Source organism: Mirounga leonina, unplaced genomic scaffold (genome assembly GCF_011800145.1).
Source record: "Mirounga leonina isolate KUSES-001 unplaced genomic scaffold, KU_Mleo_1.0 Mir_94, whole genome shotgun sequence".
NCBI lineage: Eukaryota > Metazoa > Chordata > Mammalia > Carnivora > Phocidae > Mirounga > Mirounga leonina.
The window spans coordinates 48,141,332-48,162,608 of record NW_023270855.1 but is presented as its reverse complement, the minus strand read 5'-3'; the positions used below and the strand labels follow the sequence as shown (position 1 = coordinate 48,162,608).

Below are 21,277 nucleotides of genomic sequence, written 5' to 3'. Positions count from 1 at the left end.
TTTTCATTCAAGAAGTCAATTAGGACAGGGGTGCCTGGGAGGCTTAGTTGGTTAAGCGTCCGACTCTTAATTTCAGCTCGGGTCACAATCTCAGGGTCATAGGATCAAGTCTCTCATCAAGCTCCATGCCCAGCAAGGAGTCTGCTTGAGATTCTCTCTCTCTCCCTCTGCCCCTACCCCCGTACACAGACATGCTCGCTCGCTCTCTCCCTAAAATAAATAAGTAAACCTTAAAAAAAAAGAAGAAGAAGAAGAAATCAACTAGGATAATGAATCCAAATGTCTCTGAACTTGGTGGGTACCAGTAAAGTCACATGCACATGAATCTTTGAATCTCACCAGCTCATTGAGGCAGTGAGCAGGCTTCCTGTTCTCCCACCTGATATCGCTCCCCTAACCATTCCAGCGGGCCCCCAGAGCAGAGAAGTCTCACGTGTACTTACAAAAAGTTGGCTCCACCAGACATGCAAGTAGGTTCCCCCTTGTGGGACAAGCATCTCCAATGCCCTGTTTATATAAAGTCAGGGTTGCATGATAAAGTAAGCAAAGTGGGTGAAGAGAATGACTTTCTCCTCCTTTGAGTAGCACTCAGGAAGAAGGATCCCCAAACTTGCTTGCACCCCAACAGATATTTTTGTTTCTCCCCCTGAGTCAACTCATACACACAGCTAAGATGGACCTCTCTTGAGCCAAGGATTCAAGTGCAAAGAATTTATTTGAAAAATTATTCCAGAAATATCCAGTATGAACATTCCAAAAAGGAACATCCCAGAAAGTCCCAGTGAGGAAGAATTAGTTGCTGCCATGGGCCATGGGGCTCAATCCCAATGGACATCCTCTGAGTCTATAGAACATACCTCTGAATTGCCCCCCACAGAGGAGCAAGGAAACTGGGGTATTTATCCATTAACTCCCATCCACCCCACATTCTTGAGGGCAATTCCTGCCCCACACAAGAGAAAGCTCCCAGGTAGAGAGTTTTAGGGGTCCTGAAACTCAGTCAACATCTGGAATGGTAAGATCCAAAGGGACATATTGGCATGCTCACTATACATCCCCTAACTCGCCTGAAATTCCATAAGAGCAGAGAGTGGGCCATATAATTCACCATTCTACTCCCAACAACTAGTCCAGAATTTGGCATGCAGTAGGTGCCCAACAAGCAAGCAGAGGATAGATGAACATACATAAACTACACTTAAGACAACGATGAAAGAGATTGTCTTTCATCTCCAAATCTCCAAAGATTTAGCCAAAGGGAGGGAGGTAGAGTAAACATGTATTAGTTGCTTCAACAGAATGCCTACTTCTGCAAACCTGATTGTCCCTAAATTTACCACGCCCCACTCCAGTTTCAGAGCAGAGACTGATTGCTTTAAGAAATCAGCACATCCCACATCCCATTGCCATAGTAACTGGTTAGTGCCGTGGTGCTCAAAAGCCATACCCCCCCCCTCCCAGGGGACAATTGGCCACGTCCAGAGACATTTTCCGTTGTCACAATGGAAGAGGAGGGTGCTGCTGGCATCTAGTGGGTGGAGGCCAGGGGTGCTGTTAAAGTTTTACAATGCACAGGACAGCACCCATAGCAAAGAATGATCTGGCCCCAAATGTCAATACTGTCAATGTTGAGAAACCCTAAGTCAGAGGACAGATACATGATCCAATTGGGGCCAAAACAAAATCAACCTCAAAACTAAAAGCTTCTCAGGGCACCTGGGTGGCTCAGTTGGTTAAGCATCTGCCTTCAGCTCAGGCCATGATCCTGGGATCCTGGGATTGAGCCCCATGTTGGGCTCCCTGCTCAGCAAGGAGATTGCTTCTCCCTCTCCCTCTGCCCCTCCCACCCCCACTTGTGCTCTCGCTCTCTCGCTCTCTCTCTCTCTCTCAAATAAATAAATAAAATCTTAAAAAAAAAAAAACCTAGAAGCTTCTTGATTCTCTGGAAAGTGCAACAGGGTCTATGTTCTTTGCACTTATTTTGCTAACACACAAGGAGGGTTAGAATTGTGTGGGTGGGAAGAGATGTTAGGTTGGGTCTTATGTGGAGCCTGAGGGTGAAACTGAGGCCCAGAGATCAAGAGAAATTCAGCCCTTGTTCACCTCATTGGAGCCACTAGATCAAATCTCCCCTGAAGCTGCGCCTCTTTAGCTATATGAGCTAATAAATTCCTTTTCTGCTTAAGCCAATTGAGTTGGCTTTTGTGTCCCTTGCAACCAAGAGCACTCCAAATGGACAGAGTAAGCAGTCAGCTAGATGTGGGAGGGGAACAAATGCTTTCCAACTGATCAAAAGGGCGAAACCAAGTTCCAAGCAGCAGAGAAAGCCTGGTGGGGGGCAGAGGGGATACGCATGCATTCTCCCCTACAACTGCTGCCCTCCGGTAACCTCTAGCTTCCTAGTAATACATTTACCTTGGGGTGCCTGGGTGGCTCAGTCGGTTAAGCGACTGCCTTCAGCTCAGGTCATGATCCCAGAGTCCTGGGATCGAGTTCCGCATCAGGCTCCCTGCTCGGCGGGAAGCCTGCTTCTCCCTCTCCCACTCCCCCTGCTTGTGTTCCTGCTCTCGCTGTCTCTCTCTCTGTCAAATAAATAAATAAAATCTTAAAAAAAAAAAAAGAAAGAGAGAGAAAATAACAAATGTTGGCAAAGTTGTAGAGAAACTAATACCCTTGTGCATTGCTGATGAGAATGTGAAATGGTTCAGCTGTGGTGGAAAACAGGATGGAAATTCCTCAAAAAAATTAAACATAGAATTAGCAGATGAGGGGTGCCTGGGTGGCTCAGTCGGTTAAGCGTCTGCCTTCGGCTCAGGTCATGATCCCAGGGTCCTGCGATCGAGTCCCGCATCAGGCTCCTTGCTCCGCGGGGAGCCTGCTTCTCCCTCTCCCACTCCCCCTGTTTGTGTTCCCTCTCTCGCTCTCTCTCTGTCAAATAAATAAATCTTTTTAAAAAAAAAATACATTTACCTTGCGGTTTTGACACCCTCTGCAGGGGAGAGCTGCCAGGACGGTTCCACAAGGATCATGGGGGGGGGGGCCCCGAGTCCCCCCACCTGACAAGTAGGAGTCACTTAGATGGTGGGAGGCAGCCCCCGGCAGAGACTTCCCTAGCTGTGTGCCATGTTTTAACCTTATAAAATTGATGAGAGCAAAAGGGAAAGAAACCTATTATAAAGCAGGTAAATGGAGAGGCTTCTTTTGTATCCCAAGTGTGTCTTCCTCAACCGACCAAGCTGTAATGTAGTATTGATTTGACGGAACCTCCAATTCAGGGATGTCTGTCTCAAAATGGTTCCAAATGATTTTATACTGCAAAATAAAGCCAAACTCCGGAAACCAGAAAACGAGAGAGGGAGGGAGACCGCCCCAGCTATGACCTATGACCCATGCAAGTACAAAAGCAAGACAACCCTGACCCCTGGCACAGCTGCCCCCTCTGGACCTGCCCGCTCTCCCTTCTTGAGAGTATACTTCCTCTTTAACTGCTGTCAAACTCTTGCTTGAGAATTTAGCTCTGAATCCTTTCTCAGCCAAACTCAAGAACCAAGAACCGAGGTCAGCGTGGAGAGGCAGGGAAGGGACCCGGCCAATGACAAAATGACAGGAGGAATCAATGAACGTTATCCCATCCTCCTTTCCTGGAGGGTCCCGGTGTAAACACAACCTCGTTTGGGGGCACGAATGATTGCAAGACACGGAAACCCACCCACGCTGGTATATGTAAGGGAGAATCTCTATTCCGCGGTGCAGCGTTGTCTCCAGAACCCAAGGGAGCATGAGGTAGAGGTGAGATCCCTGCAGAACCAGCATCGGGCATTTAGGAGGCAATGAATAAGTACCTGTGGATGTCAATGGGATACATGCTGAATTAACCGGAATTGACGCTCCCTCTGGAACTGAGATACCGCCTCCAACTCCCTGGAGCTCATCTCACCTTTTCCCTGCACTGCAGCCCCACTCTTCTGCTCTGTTTGCTCATCTGTACTCACCACCCAAACTGGCCACCCATATTTCTCCATCTGCCCTTGGCCGTAGAAGTTCCAACAACTGACGGCTTGCTTAGCATCTCCATTAAAGAACTTCCGGGGCAAGGGACTCTGATTGGCTCACCTTGAGTCAGGTGACCACCTCTGAGCCAATCAGTGGAGTCATCTGCCAAAGGCGGAAGCCGGAGCAAGCTCACAAGCCAAATAGGTTCACCCCAAGGCGGGGGGGAGCTCACACGCTGGCCCTGGAGATACGGAAGGCCCACCAGTACCACCCCCCACTTTACCTGGACGCAGACCAGTGACACGGAGTGTTAACTATTCCTTTATTAGGTGGTGAGGGGAGTGGGGGCTGTACAATGCAAGGCCCGGGAATTTAGCTACACGGGGATTGTGACCCGAAGCCACATTACGAAAATAGCCTAAAAATACTTCTATTCTGCCCCGGGGCTGGGCCAGGGGAGTGCCAGGAGGAGGGGGGCGCCACCCAGGCGGCTCCTTCCCTCCCTGCCGTCCCATATTTACAGGGAAACAAAGTGAAACGCACACATCTCCCCTGGTCCTCGTGTTCTCACCAGCCTCCCCCACCCAGTTCACCAAGGGAGTGGCCCAGGCTCCAGGGTTGGGGGACCGGGGGCAGGCTCTCCGGGCCAGAAGGGCCCTTCCCCCCGCAAAGCTATCGAACAAGTTCCATCTGGAATGCAGTGAAGTGAGGGAGGTGGGATAGGAAAGAGGCTCCCAAGTCTCACCCGACCCCTGCCCCGGAGGGTGCGCCCAAGGGTGCCTACTTGGTACACACCAGGGTTGTGTACTCGGTACACAGGATCCTGGTCATGCCTGTGTACTCGGTACACAGAATCCAGCTTGGCCGAATGGGCCCACAGACTCAGCCCCACGGGGGCACTGGGGGGTTTGCAGGGGCAGGGAGTGTCTCCATATATATATTTTGTAAAAAATAATAATAATAATAAGTTTGCTTAAATGAATTTGTTTCTATACAAAATGTAAAAAAAAAATAATAATAATCCACTCGTGTCAGAGTGTAAGGAGAGAGACCAGAGGAGGCAGGAAGGGAAGGAGGGAAGGAAGAATGGGGAAGGGGAGTGCAGGAGGAGGTCCCAGGCTCATCACAAGGCTCAGAGGGCGGGGGTCAGCCCGCACCCCCTATAAATAAGGAGGACTGAAAAAGCCTAGGCTGGTGACCTATCTCAGTCAGCTTCAAGGGGGGTGGGAGGCATACAGGAGGGCTGGGAGAGAGAGAAGAGAATGGAAAGGTCTAAAAAGAAAGGGAGAGAGTCAGGATGGGATATCTGTTCAGCCCCCCAAAATCCAGGAACTGAAGAGCCTTCAGGCCAACACCTGCCTCTTGGGGGTGACTTCCGGTTGGGGCCCCAGCTGGGTCTGGGCCTGAGCTAGGGGGCCTGGGACGGAAAGGGGGAGCGGCTGGGCAGGCAACGCCCCAGCGGCTGTGGCCGTAGGCCCGGTGGCAGTGGCTGGGCTGGGCGTGGAGTCTGACCAGTCCGAGAGGGAGGGAGGTGAGGGGCTGGCCCAGTGCTCGGGGGACTCGGGGGATGGGGTCAGGTAAGGGTGCTCACTCGGAACCCTCAGGAAGCGGGCCTTGGGGGGGCTGCCGTGGGCGCCGGCTGCCGGGTACTCCTCGGCGTGTCCCGGGGCTGCCAGATATGGCGGGGGCCGCTCCTGGGGGGACACGGGGGTCCCGGGATTCAGCAGCTGGGGTCCCGGCGCCAGCGGCAGCAGGAATGAGGGGCCTGGCGGGGCAGGTGGAGGCAGCCGGGCCCAGTCGAGGGGAACAGCCACGGGGTTCAGCAAACCCAAGCTGAGCACGCAGCCCCCAGGGGGCTGGCGCCCTAAACCCGCCCGGCCCGCGCCACCAATCTGAGCCAGGGACACGGCCGTGGCGGTGGCTGCTGCATAGGGCCCCTCGAGGGAGAAGCCACCAGGGGACGCAGGGGGCCCACCGAAGGGCCGCGGGGAGTCCAGCGAGTCCACGGGCGACAGCGTGACTGAGCTCTCAGCCAGGGGACCCGGGCAGGCCAGTGTCAGCTTCTTGCCCCGCCCCCGGGTGCCCTGTGGCCCCAGACCCGTCTTCCCCGGTGGCCTCCGGCTCTTCTTGCCCCCCGACTGTGCCACCTTGAGGCCAGGGAGGAAGGCCCCGGGTGGACAGAGGAGGGGCCCCAGGCCATGAGGACCGTGAGGGCTGCGGGGCCCACTGGGCTGGTCCAGCAGACGCACGATGTCCTGGTGTAGCCGCTCCTGGGCCACATCCCGCGGCAGCCTGTCCAGGTGGTCTGTGATCTCACGGTTGGCAAAGTGGTCCAGCAGCAGTTTGGCAGCCTCATAGCTGCCCTCACGGGCGGCCAGAAACAGTGGAGTTTCCTCCTAAGCGGGGTGGGGTGCAGAACCCCCGAAATGTCAGCATTGCAAGAGCCAGGATTAACCCCTGGCTAAGGTCTCAGGTGGACACTAGCCCCTGGTGGACACTAAAAGCGAAGAATTCACACTCTCCAGCCCAACAGGGTTGGTTGGAATCCCAGCTCTGCTAAGGGAAAACTGGGCAAGTTCTTTCTTTTAAAGCACTTTCATCCAGGACCTACTAAGCACCATGCCCCAGAGCCAGGACTAGGGCAAGGAAAGTGAGACACTTGCTTTAGGCACAAAATTTAAGGGGTGTCAAAAACCAATCATCAAAATAAATGATATTTTAATGCATTACTTTTTAAATTAAGATTATTGCAAAAAAATCCATAATGAATAAAATATCAAAATGTCAGATGAGGACAGAATCTACCCTGTGCCCCTCTGACCTTCACTCTTCCCATTTATAAAATGAGGAGAGTAATTCCACCTTGCAAGGGTTTTAAAACAATGATCATAACAGTTATGTTTTACTGAGGATCTGCTAAGCATTTTACAAATTTCACTGAATCCTCAGGAGACAAAAGTGAGGTGGGTACTGGTGCTTCCCCACTTCACAGATGAGGACAATAAAGTTCAGAGATGTTAAGCAATTTGCCCAAGGTCACAAAGCAACTGCCAGACGCTTTCTCCTCTGATTCACTGTTGGAGGCTGGTAGGTCCAAATCCTATCCCCGAAACCTGGCTGCAGGCAGGATGAATACCCCCACTAACCTACCCCACCCTGCTCTTTGCCACATTTAGGGGGTTGTGCCAGGGCTAACTGCCTGGTGAGTCAAGGGCTGGGGCTCACCTTGCTATCCTGCATGTCCTTGTTGGCTCCATTTTTGAGCAGGGCCAAGGTGGCCTCCACATTGTTGACGGCTGCTGCCCAGTGTAAGGCTGATTTCCCTGGGGGGTGGGGGGAGAGGTCAGAGTTAGAACTGGGTTCATTTGGGCGCCTGGGTGGCTCAGTTGGTTGGGTGACTGCCTTCGGCTCGGGTCGTGATCCTGGAGTCCTGGGATCGAGTCCCGCATCGGGCTCCCTGCTCAGCAGGGAGTCTGCTTCTCCCTCTGACCCTCCTCCCTCTCATGCTCTCTGTCTCTCATTCTCTCTCTCTCAAATAAATAAATAAATAAATAAATAAATAAATAAATAAATAAATAAAAAGAACTGGGTTCATTTGCTAGAATCCCATGGCAGAGGAAAAGGAAGTATCTAGAATATAGCCGGGGGGGGGGGCGGGGGAGAAGACCTGCCACAGAGTGTCTGAACATGCGTTTGTGTCCATGTATGTGGAGTGACTCTCTCCAAGGGACCTACAGCGTGTGACTGTCCATACACAGGGGAGTACTATGGGGGTGCTGGTTGTAGCTAGAGCTGTGCTTGTCCAGTGCAGTAGCCACCAGGCACATACTGCTCCTTAGATTTAAATTAATTACAACTAAACAGCATAGGTGCCAAGACCATTTAATGAGAATAGGAGAGCCTTCTCAACAAATGGTCTGGGACACCTGGCTCTCCACATGCAAAAGAATGAAGTTGGATCCCTACCTCACACCAAATACAAAAACTAACTCAAAATGAATCAAAGACCTAAACGTAAGAGCTCAAACTACAAAACATTCAGAGGAAAACATAGGAGTAAAACTTCATGACCTTGAATTAGGCAAAGGATTCTCAGATATGATAACAAAAAACAAGCAGCAATAACAAGAGAAATAGATAAATTGGACACCACCAAAATTAAAATGTTTGTGCTTCTAAGTGAAAAGAAACCCTACAAAATGGGAAAAATAGTTATAAACCACGTACCTAATAAGAGACTTACACCTAGAACATATAAAGAACTCATAACTCAATAATAAAAAGACAAAAACCCACTATGTTAACTATACTGGAATTAAAAATTTTTTTAAAATAAAATAGGGCGGGGCGCCTGGGTGGCTCAGTTGGTTAAGCGACTGCCTTCAGCTCAGGTCATGATCCTGGAGTCCCTGGATCGAGTCCCACATAGGGCTCCCTGCTCGGCAGGGAGTGTGCTTCTCCCTCTGACCCTCCCCCCTCTCATGTGCTCTCTCTCATTCTCTCTCTCTCAAATAAATAAATAAAACCTTTAAAAAAATAAATAAATAAAATAAAATAAAATAGGGCGCCTGGGTGGCTCAGTTGTTGAGCGTCTGCCTTCAGCTCGGGTCATGATCCCAGGGTCCTGGGATCAAGCCCCGCATCGGGCTCCCTGCTCGGCGGGAAGCCTGCTTCTCCCTCTCCCACTCCCCCTGCTTGTGTTCCTGCTCTCGCTGTGTCTCTCTCTGTCAAAAAAAATAAATAAAATCTTTAAAAATAAATAAATAAATAAAAATAAAAATAAAATAAAAAGACCCAAAAAATGGCAAAAACCCAATTTAAAAATGTCAAAGGATCAGAATAGACATTTCTCCAAAGAAGATCTACAAATGGCCAATAAGCACAGGGAAACACACTCGATATCACTAGCCATCAGGGAAATAAAAATCAAAAACACAATGAGATACCAATTCACACCCACGAGGAAGGCTAGCACAAACGACAGACAATAACATCTGTTTGGGAGGATGTGAAGAAACTGGAACAACTGGAACCCTCATACACTGCTGGCAGGGACATCAAACAGGGGCAGGAGTTATGGAAAACAGTCAGGCCACTCCTCACAAGGTTCAACACAGAGTGATCACATGACCATACGATACAACCCAGACCCAGCAATTCTGCTCCTGGATGTTTACCCAAGAGAAATGAAAACCACATGTCTACACCGAAACTTGTACACAAATGTTCATAGCAGCAATAGCCAAAAAGTAGAAACTCCCCTAGTGTCCATCAACGGATAAACTGATAAACAAAATGTATATCCATACAACGGAATATTATTTGATCATTAAAAAATTACAAATTAAAAGTACTGGTCCCTGCTACCGCACTTTGTAAACCTTAAAAACAATATGCTGAGCGAAAGAAGCCAGTCAAAAAAGACCACATATTATTTGATTCCACTTAGAGGAAATATTCAAAGTAGGCAAATCCATCGAGAGAGAAAGTACGTTCGTTAGTGGTTGCCCAGAGCTAGGAAGACAAGATTGGAGGGGGTCAGCTAACGGTGAGAGCTTGTTTTCCAGGTGATGAAAATGTTATAAAATGTATTATGAGGATAGTAGCACAACTATGTGATTATACTAAAAGCCACTGGATGTTATACTTTCAATGGCTGAATTGTATGGTATGTGGATTATATCTAAATAAAGCCTTAAAAAAAAAAAGGCAGGCAAAAGAAAGGTTAAAAAATTAAATGAGGGCGCCTGGGTGGCTCAGTCGGTTAAGCGTCTGCCTTCGGCTCAGGTCATGATCCCGGGGTCCTGGGATCGAGCCCCCGTGTCGGGTTCCCTGCTCAGCGAGGAGTCTGCTTCTCCCTCTGCCTCTGCCCCTACCCCCAACGCTCTCTCTCTCTCTCAAATAAATAAATAAAATCTTAAAAAAAAAAAAAACTAAATGAAATAAGACATTTGGCTCTTCCTTGACCCTAGCCACATTTCAAGGGCCCAAAACCACCACACTGGACAGCAGAGACCAAGAATAGTTCCATCTTCACAGGAAGTTCTATTGGACAGCGGTCCTCCAGAGCCCCAGTTCTCAACCGGGGTGATCCCCCCACCCAGGGGCATTTGCCAATGTCTGAAGACATTTTGGGTTGTCACAACTAGGGAGTGGGGTGCTGCTAGCATCTAGCGGGTCAAGGCCAGGGATGCCGGCTTAATACCCTACATTGCAAGGACAGCCCTCCGCGCAGAGAATCATCCAACCCAAAGTGTAAATGGTGTAGAGGTTGAGAACACCTGCTTCAAAGGATGTTTATGAGCATCTGGGTGTGTCTGCAGCTATGTGAGGTGCTGTGGTCATGAGGGCAGGTTATGAATCTGCACCAGCGGGGACCTGGGCCGGCAAGCCGCCTCCACAGAGGTAGTTACATCACGTGGGGATTTGGCCAATGTGCAAACGTAGTATGCCAGCTGTCCAGCAGAGGGCAGCAGAGTAAGTTCTTCTGACAAAGCAGATGGAAATGAAGTGTCTTGGGGAAGGCCACCTTTTTCTAAGTCACTGAGGTGTCATATGGGCTAGGGGATGCCATAAAAAAAGAAAAAAAAAAGCATGTGAGTTTAAGTCCGTGTCGAAGCCCTATTATATGTGCATGAGTTTCAGTGATCGGGTCTCAAGATAATTCACATAATTCACATACCATACAAGACAGTCGGGGCCCAGGTGATACCCTCTCAGCCTCCACCCACTGCTACTCCCCACAGCTTACCAAGCTCATCCACAGCATTGACATCAGCATGGCTGGCAATGAGCTCTTCCACCATGCCCTCCACCGCCAGGCGGGCGGCCAGAATTAGTGCCGTAGAGCCATCCGCCATGCGGGCATCCAGGTCTGTGGAGCGGTTCCGGATGAGAATCTAGAAGAGAAAGCATGCAGAAGGGAGGGTCATGGCAGAAACAGAGGGACCAGGAGCATCTGAAAGTCCTCTGAGTTCCCCGACCCCCCCATCCCCTAGACTCCATGAAGTTCGGGAAGCAGCTACCTGCCAGCCACCGTATATCACCACTTAACAAATGAGAAAAACAAAGCTCTATTTTGCAGGACCAGGGCTCAAACCCAGGTCTGCCTGATGCCTGTGCAAGCTCCAAAGTCCAAAGGGGCAGGTGCATTTCACCTGGAACACGCCCTGGGCATCCGCGGTGACTGCAGTGTGCAAAGGAGTGCGCCCTGAGTGGTCCTGGGCATTGGTGTCTGCCCCAGCATCCAGCAACCGCTTGGCTGCATCAGCCCGGGCGTAGCGGGCAGCCAGGTGCAGGGCTGTCTCGCCTGTGCGGTCAGTCCGTGCCCCAAGCTGGGCTCCCTGGCAGATCAAGTCTGAGATGATGCTGGCTGATGTGTCTTCTGCCTCATCCTCCTCAGTGGGCATTGGCTCCAGGGCCCCCCCACAGAAGGAGGCCAGCATCAGTGGAGTGAAGCCATCTGCGGGGACCAGGAGTATGTCACAAGGGAGGTGGGCACAGGGGCCTTTCCAGGGACTACTACTGAGGGCACTGCATTAGGAGGAAGTGGGACACATGGGAACACAAGAGGGAATGGCATGCGCGTGGGCACACACACACACATACACACACCTGTGTCAGGTACCCCAGAAACCAACCCAGGATGAGGATTCACAGGCAGCCCTTCCGTGATTTGTCACAGTAGAGGATCCAGGAGGGAGGGAGGGAGGAGCAAGCATTCAGTCTCAGGCAAATTTCCAGGGGTTACTTCAGCCTGATCCTGAAGGGGGACTCTGGAGGCTGAACTGTACCTCAAGCTGTAATCTGGCTCCAGGCATAGGAGCTGTGCCTTTCACACGCCCCCACCCACTGGTTAAGAGCCACCCCAGGGACATAAAATCCCAGGCACCTCAGACCCTGGTAGCCTGAGGAATTTCAAAAGAGAGCCATAGATGCAGGCCGTTTGGAACAAAAGCAAAATGAGCTGGGGGAGGACTACCTTGAAATGTGGCAAAGACGGATCCAAGAGGATCCAAATAATGTGATCTGCTACCCTCCGCATGAGCATTTGCACCTGTTTCCCTTAGGGAGCCACGTGCACCCCATTCCCCATCTTCAAGCCCTGGGTAGCGCTAAACCCAGTCCTTGGCTCGAGGAGAGTTCTTAGCCCCGCCCCCTGCAGTCAATCTGCATATTCCAGCCCCCAGGGCGCACTGATTAGTTGAGGGATGGGCATGTGACTGCAGCCCATCCAATCAGAAGTCATCTGGGACGTCTGCTGGTGCCCCTACTGGTCTGGCCTGCCGCTACAGTACCCCCAGGAGAAAGCCTCCCCAGGCTGGAGCCACGAGGCCGTGAGTCCTGGACCCAAATATCCATGATGCTTCCAGTTACCCGAGCCAGTAAACTAGTTTGAGTTGGGCTATCATCACAACCCGGAGTCCTGATTAACACACACCCCCACAGACGGATGCTGGACACACCCTACTCTCCCCAGAACCCAGACCCTGATGCAACTTTTCAGAAGTAGGATGGGGAAGGGGCATCCTTGGCGGGGAGGCCCCATGGCTGACCTGGGCCTCGCACATTGACATCCATGCCATCAGCATCCACATCGCCCTGCGGGGGTGTCAGCGCCATGGCTGGTGCCACACGGATGTCTGCGGCAACCAGGTGGTGTTGGGTCCACTGGCGGCAATCCACAGCATCCTCAGCCCCCACACAGGGCTCCTCTACCTGGAGGAACAAGGACCAGGGCTCTCACAAAGAGTTGGGAGAGAGACAGTCAGAGGGACAGTCTGGGCGCCCTCACAGGTTCCTCTCATGGAGGTGCGCATTCACAGCCCCAAGAAACCCTGAATATCCTGCTTCTCTTATACATACGGAAACAGGAAATTGACATACTGGAGGTCACAAAACTCGTAAAAGGAAGAACTGGGATTCTACTCTGGGTTGGAAGTGGGGAGGGCTAGGAACCCAAGGAGGTGATCAAGGAAGAGACCCAGAGCATAGCACCTGTCAGCACACACTTGTCTATCCACAAGAGAACAATCCCATGACAACTGTATCAAGGAGAACAAAATACTTAGAATTAAATTTAACAGAAGAAATGCAAAACTTGTATTCTGGAAACTATAAATCACACTGGTAAAAGAAATGTGGGGGTGGAGGGGTGATCCTTTATGGATCAATTTTAATCTGAGAAAAGGGTGATTGGGTGGGAGGGAAAGAGAGAAGCAGGGGGAAGTTCTGGATACCTTGTGGGGCTCCTACCCAGTACCATGAACATGAACATGAGGTATCAGGTCAGAACAGTCATACACAAATGTATCGATTTACCTTCACAAGCAGAGCACCTGGGCCCCGGCGGGGGCTTGACAAATTTCAGGCTCAGGGTCCAAAAGGCATAATGATGTTATGAAAACAGGACAGAGTATTCTTAACTAGCCTGCCAGGACATTTAAGAGCCTTCAGGCACCAAACACAGCCTGATCAAGCCAGACCTAAGCTTAAGGACCCAGCTAGAGAGTTTAATTTCATGGAAGGGGAGAGCCAGGTGATGGACAGCTGTCCCATCCTCCCTCACCCTTTCTGGTTAGCTGTCCATCAGCTGGCAAATCACACTAGAGCTCTGAGCTTCTCATTAGCAAAATCTGGATAATGCTGTCATTCTGCAATCCAAAAATGCCATCAAAAACATATTGCACTATCTACTTAATACCCACTTTGGGATGAGAAAGAAAAAGAAAAGCCTAAGGTGAACAGATTTCTTCAGGTGTCAACTGTAATAGATGTCTCCATTTCACAAACATTAAAATCTAGGCAGGGGGTGCCCCGGTGGCTCCATCAGTTAAGCATCAGACTCTTGGTTTTGGCTCAGGTCACGACCTCAGGGTGGTGAGATTGAGCCTCAGATCGGGCTCCAAGCTCAGCACAGTCTGCTTGGATTCTCTCTCCCTCTTCCTCTGCCCCTCCCCTGCTTGTGCGTGCACTCTCGCTCACTGGCGCTCTCTCTCTCCCTCTCTCTCTCTCATAAATAAAGGGGAGAGGCAGGCTGAGAACTGCCTCTAGGCAGGGAGAGGCAGCTGAGAACTGAGGTGTATATTAATAGCTGCTTTATAGGGTCCTCATAAAGATGAAATAAGATGCTCGTGTGTATATTCAAGACATTCAGCAAGTAGAAAGAAATGCTAGCAGGAACCTGTTACAGACAGAACAGTGCTTCCCCAAAAGTCATATGTTGAAGCCCTAACCTCCAACATGATTATATTTGGACGTAGGACTTTAAGGAGGTAATTAAGCTGAAACAAGGGCATAAGGGTGGGGCCCTAATGCAATAGGACTGACATCCTTGTAAGAAAAGGCAGAAACACCAGGGCTCTCCCCCTCCAGGCACACGGAGGAATGCCGTGTGAGGACACATGGAGAAGGCAGCTGTCTGCAAGGCCAGAAGAGAGCCCTAACCAAGAACCAACCCTGCCAGCACCCTGATCTTGGACTTCCAGCCCGCAGAACTGTGAGAAAATAGGGATCTGTTGTTTAAGCCCCACAGTCTGTGGTATTTCATAATGGCAGCCCAAGCTGACTAAGACAGAGTCCATGGGTGTGGTCCCAGCAGAGGACATGGTGTTTAAAACCAGCTAGGAGCACTTTCAGCCCGGGCACACTGGACAAAGTTGGACCCAGCAGAGAGAAAGCAGAGTCGCTGTCTGGGCCAGGGGCTCCCCTCAAGGAAGACCCCCACCCTGGCCTGGGAGCAGGGGCCTGGTTAGAGAGGGGCAGGATGGGGCGGATGCCATGACTGTTCCCCAGAGCCGAGGAGAGCAGAGATTTCCCCTGACTCTCCCCCTGGCAATTGGGGCCTCCACCCAGGACCCTGAGGGCAGGGGTCAGAGAAAGGGGCACAACCTTCAGTCGCTTAGCCTCTGGGCACTCCGTGTCCATCCAGTCTGTGGCCACCTCCCCCATCAGACTCTCGCTCTTGGCCATGTTCCTGTGGGGACAATGGGAAGGGGGCAGGGGAAAAGAGAAAATGGAGATGTGCAACCTGATAGGAGGATTTGGGGTGGGGTCAGAGAAGAGCTCCCAGAGGCCAGGTCTGGGTCTGGGGTTGGGTTCTGGGGTCCTGGGTCAGTAGGCACAGGAGACAGGGTCAAGATACAGGGTCCAAAGAGGGGACGCAGGATGAAGTCAAGGTCACAGTCAGAGGTTATGATGGGTGGCAGCCAGGGTCTTAAAGTAGAATTGGGGAAGGGACAGGAGTGGGGTCAGGGGTCAGAACAGTAGGCTATGGGATAGGTGAGGGTGACAAGCATGTAGCAGGGATTATAGAAGATGACATGAGAATGCAGTTGTCCTCACCACAGGTGAGAGATGCAGCCAGGATCAAGGAGGCTGTATTGAGGAGTAAGGAGGTCATGGGGTCACAGGAGAGGGGTAAATTCAGGGGTTAGGTAGGGTGGGGTTGTGGGTCTTGAGGGACACATCAGGGAGTTGGAGGCAAGGCCCAGGGCCAAGGCCAGGATTGAGGATCATGGAGAATGAACACTGAGTTGGGGGTGGAAAGAGGGTCAGAATGGGGTCAAAGGTCAGAGTGAGTTAGAGTTAGAGGTGGTACCGGGGGGTCACAGAGGATAGGGTCAGGGGTCAGTGAGGCGTTGAGGTGCAAACAGGGATCATGAGGCCAGCAGTCATGTGGGAACAAATTTGAGTATTAGGGTGAAGTCAGAGAGGCCAGGATCAGGGCAGGGTCACGGTGGGGTCAGAGTAGGATTTGAGTCAAGGGAACTGAGATACAGGAAATGGGGTGAGGGAGGTCATGAGTCGGGGTGATCCCCAGGGATCATGGAGTCAGTCAGTGGTCAAGGGGATGAGCACAGGGGTCTGGGCCGGAGTCTGAAGTTAGGGTCTGCTGGGGATGAGAGGTCAGAATCAGGTCAAAGTGGGCTCAAGGGCTCCCGAGAACCGCCCCCCACACACAGGCATGGGGAGTGGGCAGGGTCCTTACTTCATGCCCAGCGCGTCTTGGCCCACGGGCTCCCGCCGGCCCTTGTGGCCGGCAGCCACATCCTTGTGGAGCGCGAAGCCCTCGGGGAACCAGAGGGTGCTGTGCTCGCGCTTGCGCCGGGCCACCATGACACCCAGGACGAGGATGACCAGCAGGAAGACGGCGCTGGCGGCCAGCAGGGGAAGCAAGGGCACGCTTGGCTCTGGCAGCTCCAGCGGCTCCCCTGTGGGCGGGAACAGGGGGGCGGGGCTTCAACCACAGGCCAGGGCCCGCCCCCCCGCGGAGCCCCGGCTCCACCCCCGCCACCCACCGGGCCGGGCCTCACCCCGCACGGCGCGCAGCGGGTACGGGAAGTCAAGGCGCTCCACGGCCGACAGCGCTCCCAGGTAGTCGGCCGCGCTCTGCGCATCGGGGAAGCAGTGGTCATTCTCGGGCGACTGCAGGCACAGCCGGTTGTCAATCTCCAGCATCACCACAGAGCTGCAGGGACACGAGGGAAGGACAGGCAGGTTCCATGGGGCACCTGCTGTAAGCCAGGCACGGAGCCCCATCCCAGGGGCTCAGAGGAGTCCTCTCCTCTCACCATGCTGCCAGGGCCCACCTGCCCCCAGTCTGGCATCCAACCCACCACACCCCGAAACCAGTCTTGCTGTGGCCACCAGTGTCCCCTTGGCCATGAACCCAGTGGGCATTGTTTTCATGTCAGCACCTCTAGTGGATGCCGTTGGCGCCCACCCAGGTCTGCAGCTTCTAACAGCTGACAGCCGCTCTTCTCCAGAAAACTGACCTCAGCAAAGTGGGGACCTCTTCACTTGGGAGGTGACACCCCTTAGGGCAGCCCTCAGCGCATGACTGGCGGGTACAGGGTATACAAAGTGGCCCTTCTGTCTCAAGGGGGGACTGACTCTGGGGTGCTATTCACACTCTAGAGCTCCCTGAGGGATCACACTGAGGCCAGACTGAGACCCCTTCCTGCCCCATCCTGCGTCCCTCATCCCCTCTCTCCTGAGAGCACCCCTTCCATGCGGCACATACATCTGAATCCCCATCTCAGACTCTCCAAACTCCCTCTTGCCTTGAGATCCCTAGTGCCGCATGGCTCAGTTCTCCTCCTATCTCTCTGGCTACTCCTTCTCCTCTTTTTTGAGCTGATTTCCCTCAACCAATCCTTAGGTCTCAATGTCCCCAGATCATTCTTCTGTCTCCACTTCTCTGAGTTCCTCCCATGGCTTCAACACCCTTTTATCTTTCTTGTCCATGTCTTCAGCCTCTGGCTGTCTCCTGGGGGGGGGAGGCTCCACGATACCCCCAGACTCCTCAGATTCTGCAAGCCTGAATGTGACCCCTGTTTAACATCCTGTGTCCTTATCTTGATGAGACACGCCCCCCCCCCCCCCGGCCCCACCGCCCCCAGATACCCTATCCCCACACCCAGGGAACATCCAGGGACTGGTAGGTCAGCCACCCGACTCCATCCACTCCTCCCTTCCAGCTGTCCCTGTCAGAGCCCCTGTCCTCCATCTCTAGAATCCAGCCCTCCTCTGTCAGGCGCCCCCCCCCCCCGCACCCCCGCTCAGAGGCCACACCTCCCTTCTGGCCTCTCTCCCAGGCCACCACCAGGACAATTCTGTTTTCCATTTCTAAAAAAAAAAAAAAAAAGCAAAAACTACACATGCCCTTAACCACTCTGCTCCCCAGAGGACCCTTGCCGGTACCCGGAGGCACTTCTGGTTGTCACATCTTGCGGGGGGGGGGGGGGGGGGGGGGGGGGGGGGCTGCCACCCGCACGTAGTGAGTGGGTGGAGGCCAAGCACGCTGCTGCTGAGCATCCTGGGGCACACAAGACAACCCCCCACAGCAAAGAATGACCCAACCCCAAATGACAGAGGCGCCGAAGGTGGGACGCGCTGGTCACATCACAGGAAGGCTCCCCAAGATGTTAAGGGAAGTGAAACACACAAGACCTGATGAGCAGGGACCCTCCCCTCCCCGCTCAGCACCCCAAGGAACCTCACGGCTCCTCCAGGGTGGAGCACTCACCCGATCACCTCGGGGGCCAGCTCCCGCCGGTTCCGGGATTCGGAGCCAGGACCGGGCCGGTGGTAAGGGAAGACCATGGCCTGGCCGTGTTCGTCCAGGCGGAAGCGCAGCGAGGTGCGCAGGATGCCGCTGAGCCGCTGCAGGAAGTCGGCGCTGGAGCGCAGCAGCTCCTCGGGCGGGAGCAGCACGGTGAGCACCAGCACGCCGCGGGCCAGCAGGGCCGGCACCTCGCCCGCACAGTCCAGCCCGTCCCAGCCGCACTCCTCCGTGTTGCAGCCCTGGTCGCAGCGGCCATCGGCAAAGTGGTCCGCACAGTACTTCTCGTACACTGGGCTGAGGGAGCGGAGGAGTGGGGTCAGGGTCATCCAACACCCCTGCACACACACCGGAGAGCACCCAGACTCCGGAGACACAAGGGGGACAGACGGTGAGAGCACAGAGAGCTAGAAGGCATCCGACAGGTGTCAGGCCTTCTGCAAATCCGGCCGTTCCTTCAGGAACTAGTCATAAATAAATACTGACAGATGCCCGCTGTCTGTTGGATGCTGCTGTAGGCCTCCAGGATATGGCTCAGACACAAATCCTTGCCCAGGAAGAGGAGGAATTCCAGTGGGCAGAGACAGACATTAAGAGAGATGAATGAGCAGCTGAACACACAGCATTTCAATTACACATCAGTCGAAGCTAAATATAAACACACACATACACACACGGTGCTACATGGAATTAAATGCTAAGGAGAAAAATAAAGCAGGGGAAGTACTGGGGGAGGCCAGGGAGAAGCTCACTGAGAAGGTCATGTCGTGTGTGGACGGAGGGACAGACAACAGTGGCACATGGGTGGGCAGATGAGCCGCAGAGACAGACAAACAGCACTCAGCCAGGCAGACAGGGTACACGAAGAAACCGAGGGGGCCAATGAGTGGACATCCAACAGACAGTCTAAGGGTGGACTGAACAGGTCAGTGAAGGGGCGGATAGAGGGGCGGGACCCACGGATGGGCAGGTGTGGCACACGGACGGAGAAGACACAGGACGGAGAAGACGCAGACCGAGGACCGGTCAAAGGGACGACAGACAGACGGAGGGGCTCACTTGCAGGCGCGCTCGCGGCCGCCCGCGCGGCAATCGAAGTTGTCATAGAGGCAGGCGGGCGAGCTGCAGGCGGGGTCACAGCGACTGTTGTTGAAGAGGCGCCAGCACTGCAGCGCCGCGCACTGCCGCCAGGGGTCGCCCACGCTCAGCGAGCAGTCGCCGCCGTCCCAGCCGCAGCCCGGGCTGTTGCACTCGCGGTCACAGCGCTTGTCCCCGCTCTTGGCCTCGCAGGCTGCGCTCGGGCACAGAGGCTCCTCCGGGGCCTCGGGCGCCGCCGCGGGCGCCTCGCAGCGCGCTCCGGCCCAGCCCGGCGCGCACGCGCAGCGGAAGAAGGGGGCGAGCGGCGCTGGGCGGCAGGAGCCACCGTGGAGGCACGGGGAGGCCACGCAGCTGGCGTTGGCGGCCCCCGGCGGCGACCCCCGCACGCCCCGGCAGGCGGGCCCCGACAGCCCGGGGGGACAGGCGCAGCGCGGCCCACGGACCGTCTGCTGGCACGGGACGCCCGCCGGACACTGCAGCTCCCGGCAGGAGCGCGCCACCCGCTCGCAACGCGGGCCCCAGAACGGCTGGAGATGGGATCCGGTTGGGGAAAGAGAGGGCAGGGAGGGATTTGGAAGGGAGGAGAAGAGAGAGGGGGGAGGATAGGGGGTCAAGGCTTGAGAAGGTTGAGCCTCCAATCTCCCCGGTCCCGCCCAACCTCTCCCTTGCCCACTGGAGGCCCCACCTTGCAGAAAAGCCCCGCCTTCCCCAGGAGGCCAGGTCTCCAAACCCCAGTGCCTCCCTGCCCCCAAAGACACACACACTCTCTCTCTCTCCAGGTATTTTCAGTATTTCTCAGGAACCCCCTTCCCTTCCACCTCTTCTCCCCTAAAGCCACGCCCTCCAGCGAGGCCATGCTCGCACTCCTCCCCCAGAGACACCGATGTGACCTACCGGAATGCAGTGACAGGTAAATGTCAGCACACCCCCAGGGCCTGGGCTGGGACGGCACTGGCCTCCGTGCTGGCACGGCTGGGACTCGCAGGGAGACAGGACAGTCTGACAGCGGGGACCTAGACAAGCAGGAGCTAGCGGATCAGCCACAGCGTAGGCACACAGGCAGGGTCCCAGGGCAGCCGCCTCTCCCATGCTTACCTGTGAAGCCTGCTCGGCAAATGCAGCGGAAGCCCCCACCTAGGTCCTGCAGACAATCCCGAGTGTGTGCATCATGGCAGGCACCCGGGTGACACTCATTGATGTCCGCCTCACAGCGCAAGCCAGTGTACCCGGGGGGGCAGGTGCAGCGGAAGCCACCCACCAGGTCCACACAGGTACCATTGTGCAGGCACCGGGGGCCCTGGTCCAGGGGTGGGCCTGGGCCACAGTCGTCCTCATTAATCTCACAGAGCACGCCTTGGGGAAGGGAGGGTGGGGGAGCAGTCAGGAGGGGATGGAGACCCAGCCTCCCACCCTGTGCCCCAACCCTGGCCCTGGCATACCCAGTGTTCCTGGGGGGCAGGAGCAGAGATAGCGGGCCACAAGGTCAATGCAGAAGCCACCGTGCTGGCAGGGCTGGGAGGCACACTCGTCTACATCATCCTCACAGTTGTCCCCCGTGTAGCCAGCTGGACACTGCAGTGATGTGAGACAGGGACCTCTAAGCCCAGAGGGACACCGATACTCCCCATGAAGACACAGAGATCACAGGACAAAAGGACATACAGTCTCATCCAACACACAGAGGACTGCCCTGTGCGCAGAAACACACACACACAAGTACAAGGAAACACACCCACTCACAGAGGACACCCAGACACAGAGGGCTGGAGACACAGCCAGTGCAAAGGGACACACAGGAGAACCATCCAGAGGCCCAGATGTTCCCCATGCACATACAACCAGAGATGCACTCGGACACCGGCACGTGCATTCATACCCCAAAGACGGGGCGCACAGAGGGATAGATACATCCAGGAAACAACCAAAGACAGAGGCACACCCAGACACACAGAAAGTCCCTCAGATCAACCAAGAAATACACCCACAAGATTATACCCAGAGACACAAAAGCAAAAACCCAGACATGCCTAGAGAGACACACCCACACCAGGTCACAGATACACGGCAATGTGTGTGCAGACACACCCAGCATGACGAGCTCCCCTCTCCCCGACTCTGGGT

General features: G+C 54.1%; 1 protein-coding gene across 2 annotated transcripts in view; it reads right to left on the bottom strand.

Annotated features, from left to right (window-relative positions):
• Positions 1-4,298: 4,298 nt before the first annotated feature.
• NOTCH3 (notch receptor 3) overlaps positions 4,299-21,277 on the bottom strand; it is a 32,167-nt gene continuing 15,188 nt past the window's right edge. For both annotated transcript variants that reach the window (XM_034998676.1, XM_034998677.1), the window contains exons 21-33: positions 20,596-20,728; positions 20,252-20,509; positions 20,051-20,169; positions 19,118-19,683; positions 18,023-18,355; positions 16,308-16,462; positions 15,983-16,205; positions 14,884-14,968; positions 12,549-12,711; positions 11,151-11,455; positions 10,745-10,892; positions 7,219-7,316; positions 4,299-6,389 (exon numbers count right to left, since the gene is read on the bottom strand). In XM_034998676.1, the coding sequence (XP_034854567.1) occupies positions 5,337-6,389; positions 7,219-7,316; positions 10,745-10,892; positions 11,151-11,455; positions 12,549-12,711; positions 14,884-14,968; positions 15,983-16,205; positions 16,308-16,462; positions 18,023-18,355; positions 19,118-19,683; positions 20,051-20,169; positions 20,252-20,509; positions 20,596-20,728 (3,639 nt within the window). In that variant the 3' untranslated portion in view covers positions 4,299-5,336. The remainder of the gene's footprint in view (positions 6,390-7,218; positions 7,317-10,744; positions 10,893-11,150; positions 11,456-12,548; positions 12,712-14,883; positions 14,969-15,982; positions 16,206-16,307; positions 16,463-18,022; positions 18,356-19,117; positions 19,684-20,050; positions 20,170-20,251; positions 20,510-20,595; positions 20,729-21,277) is intronic.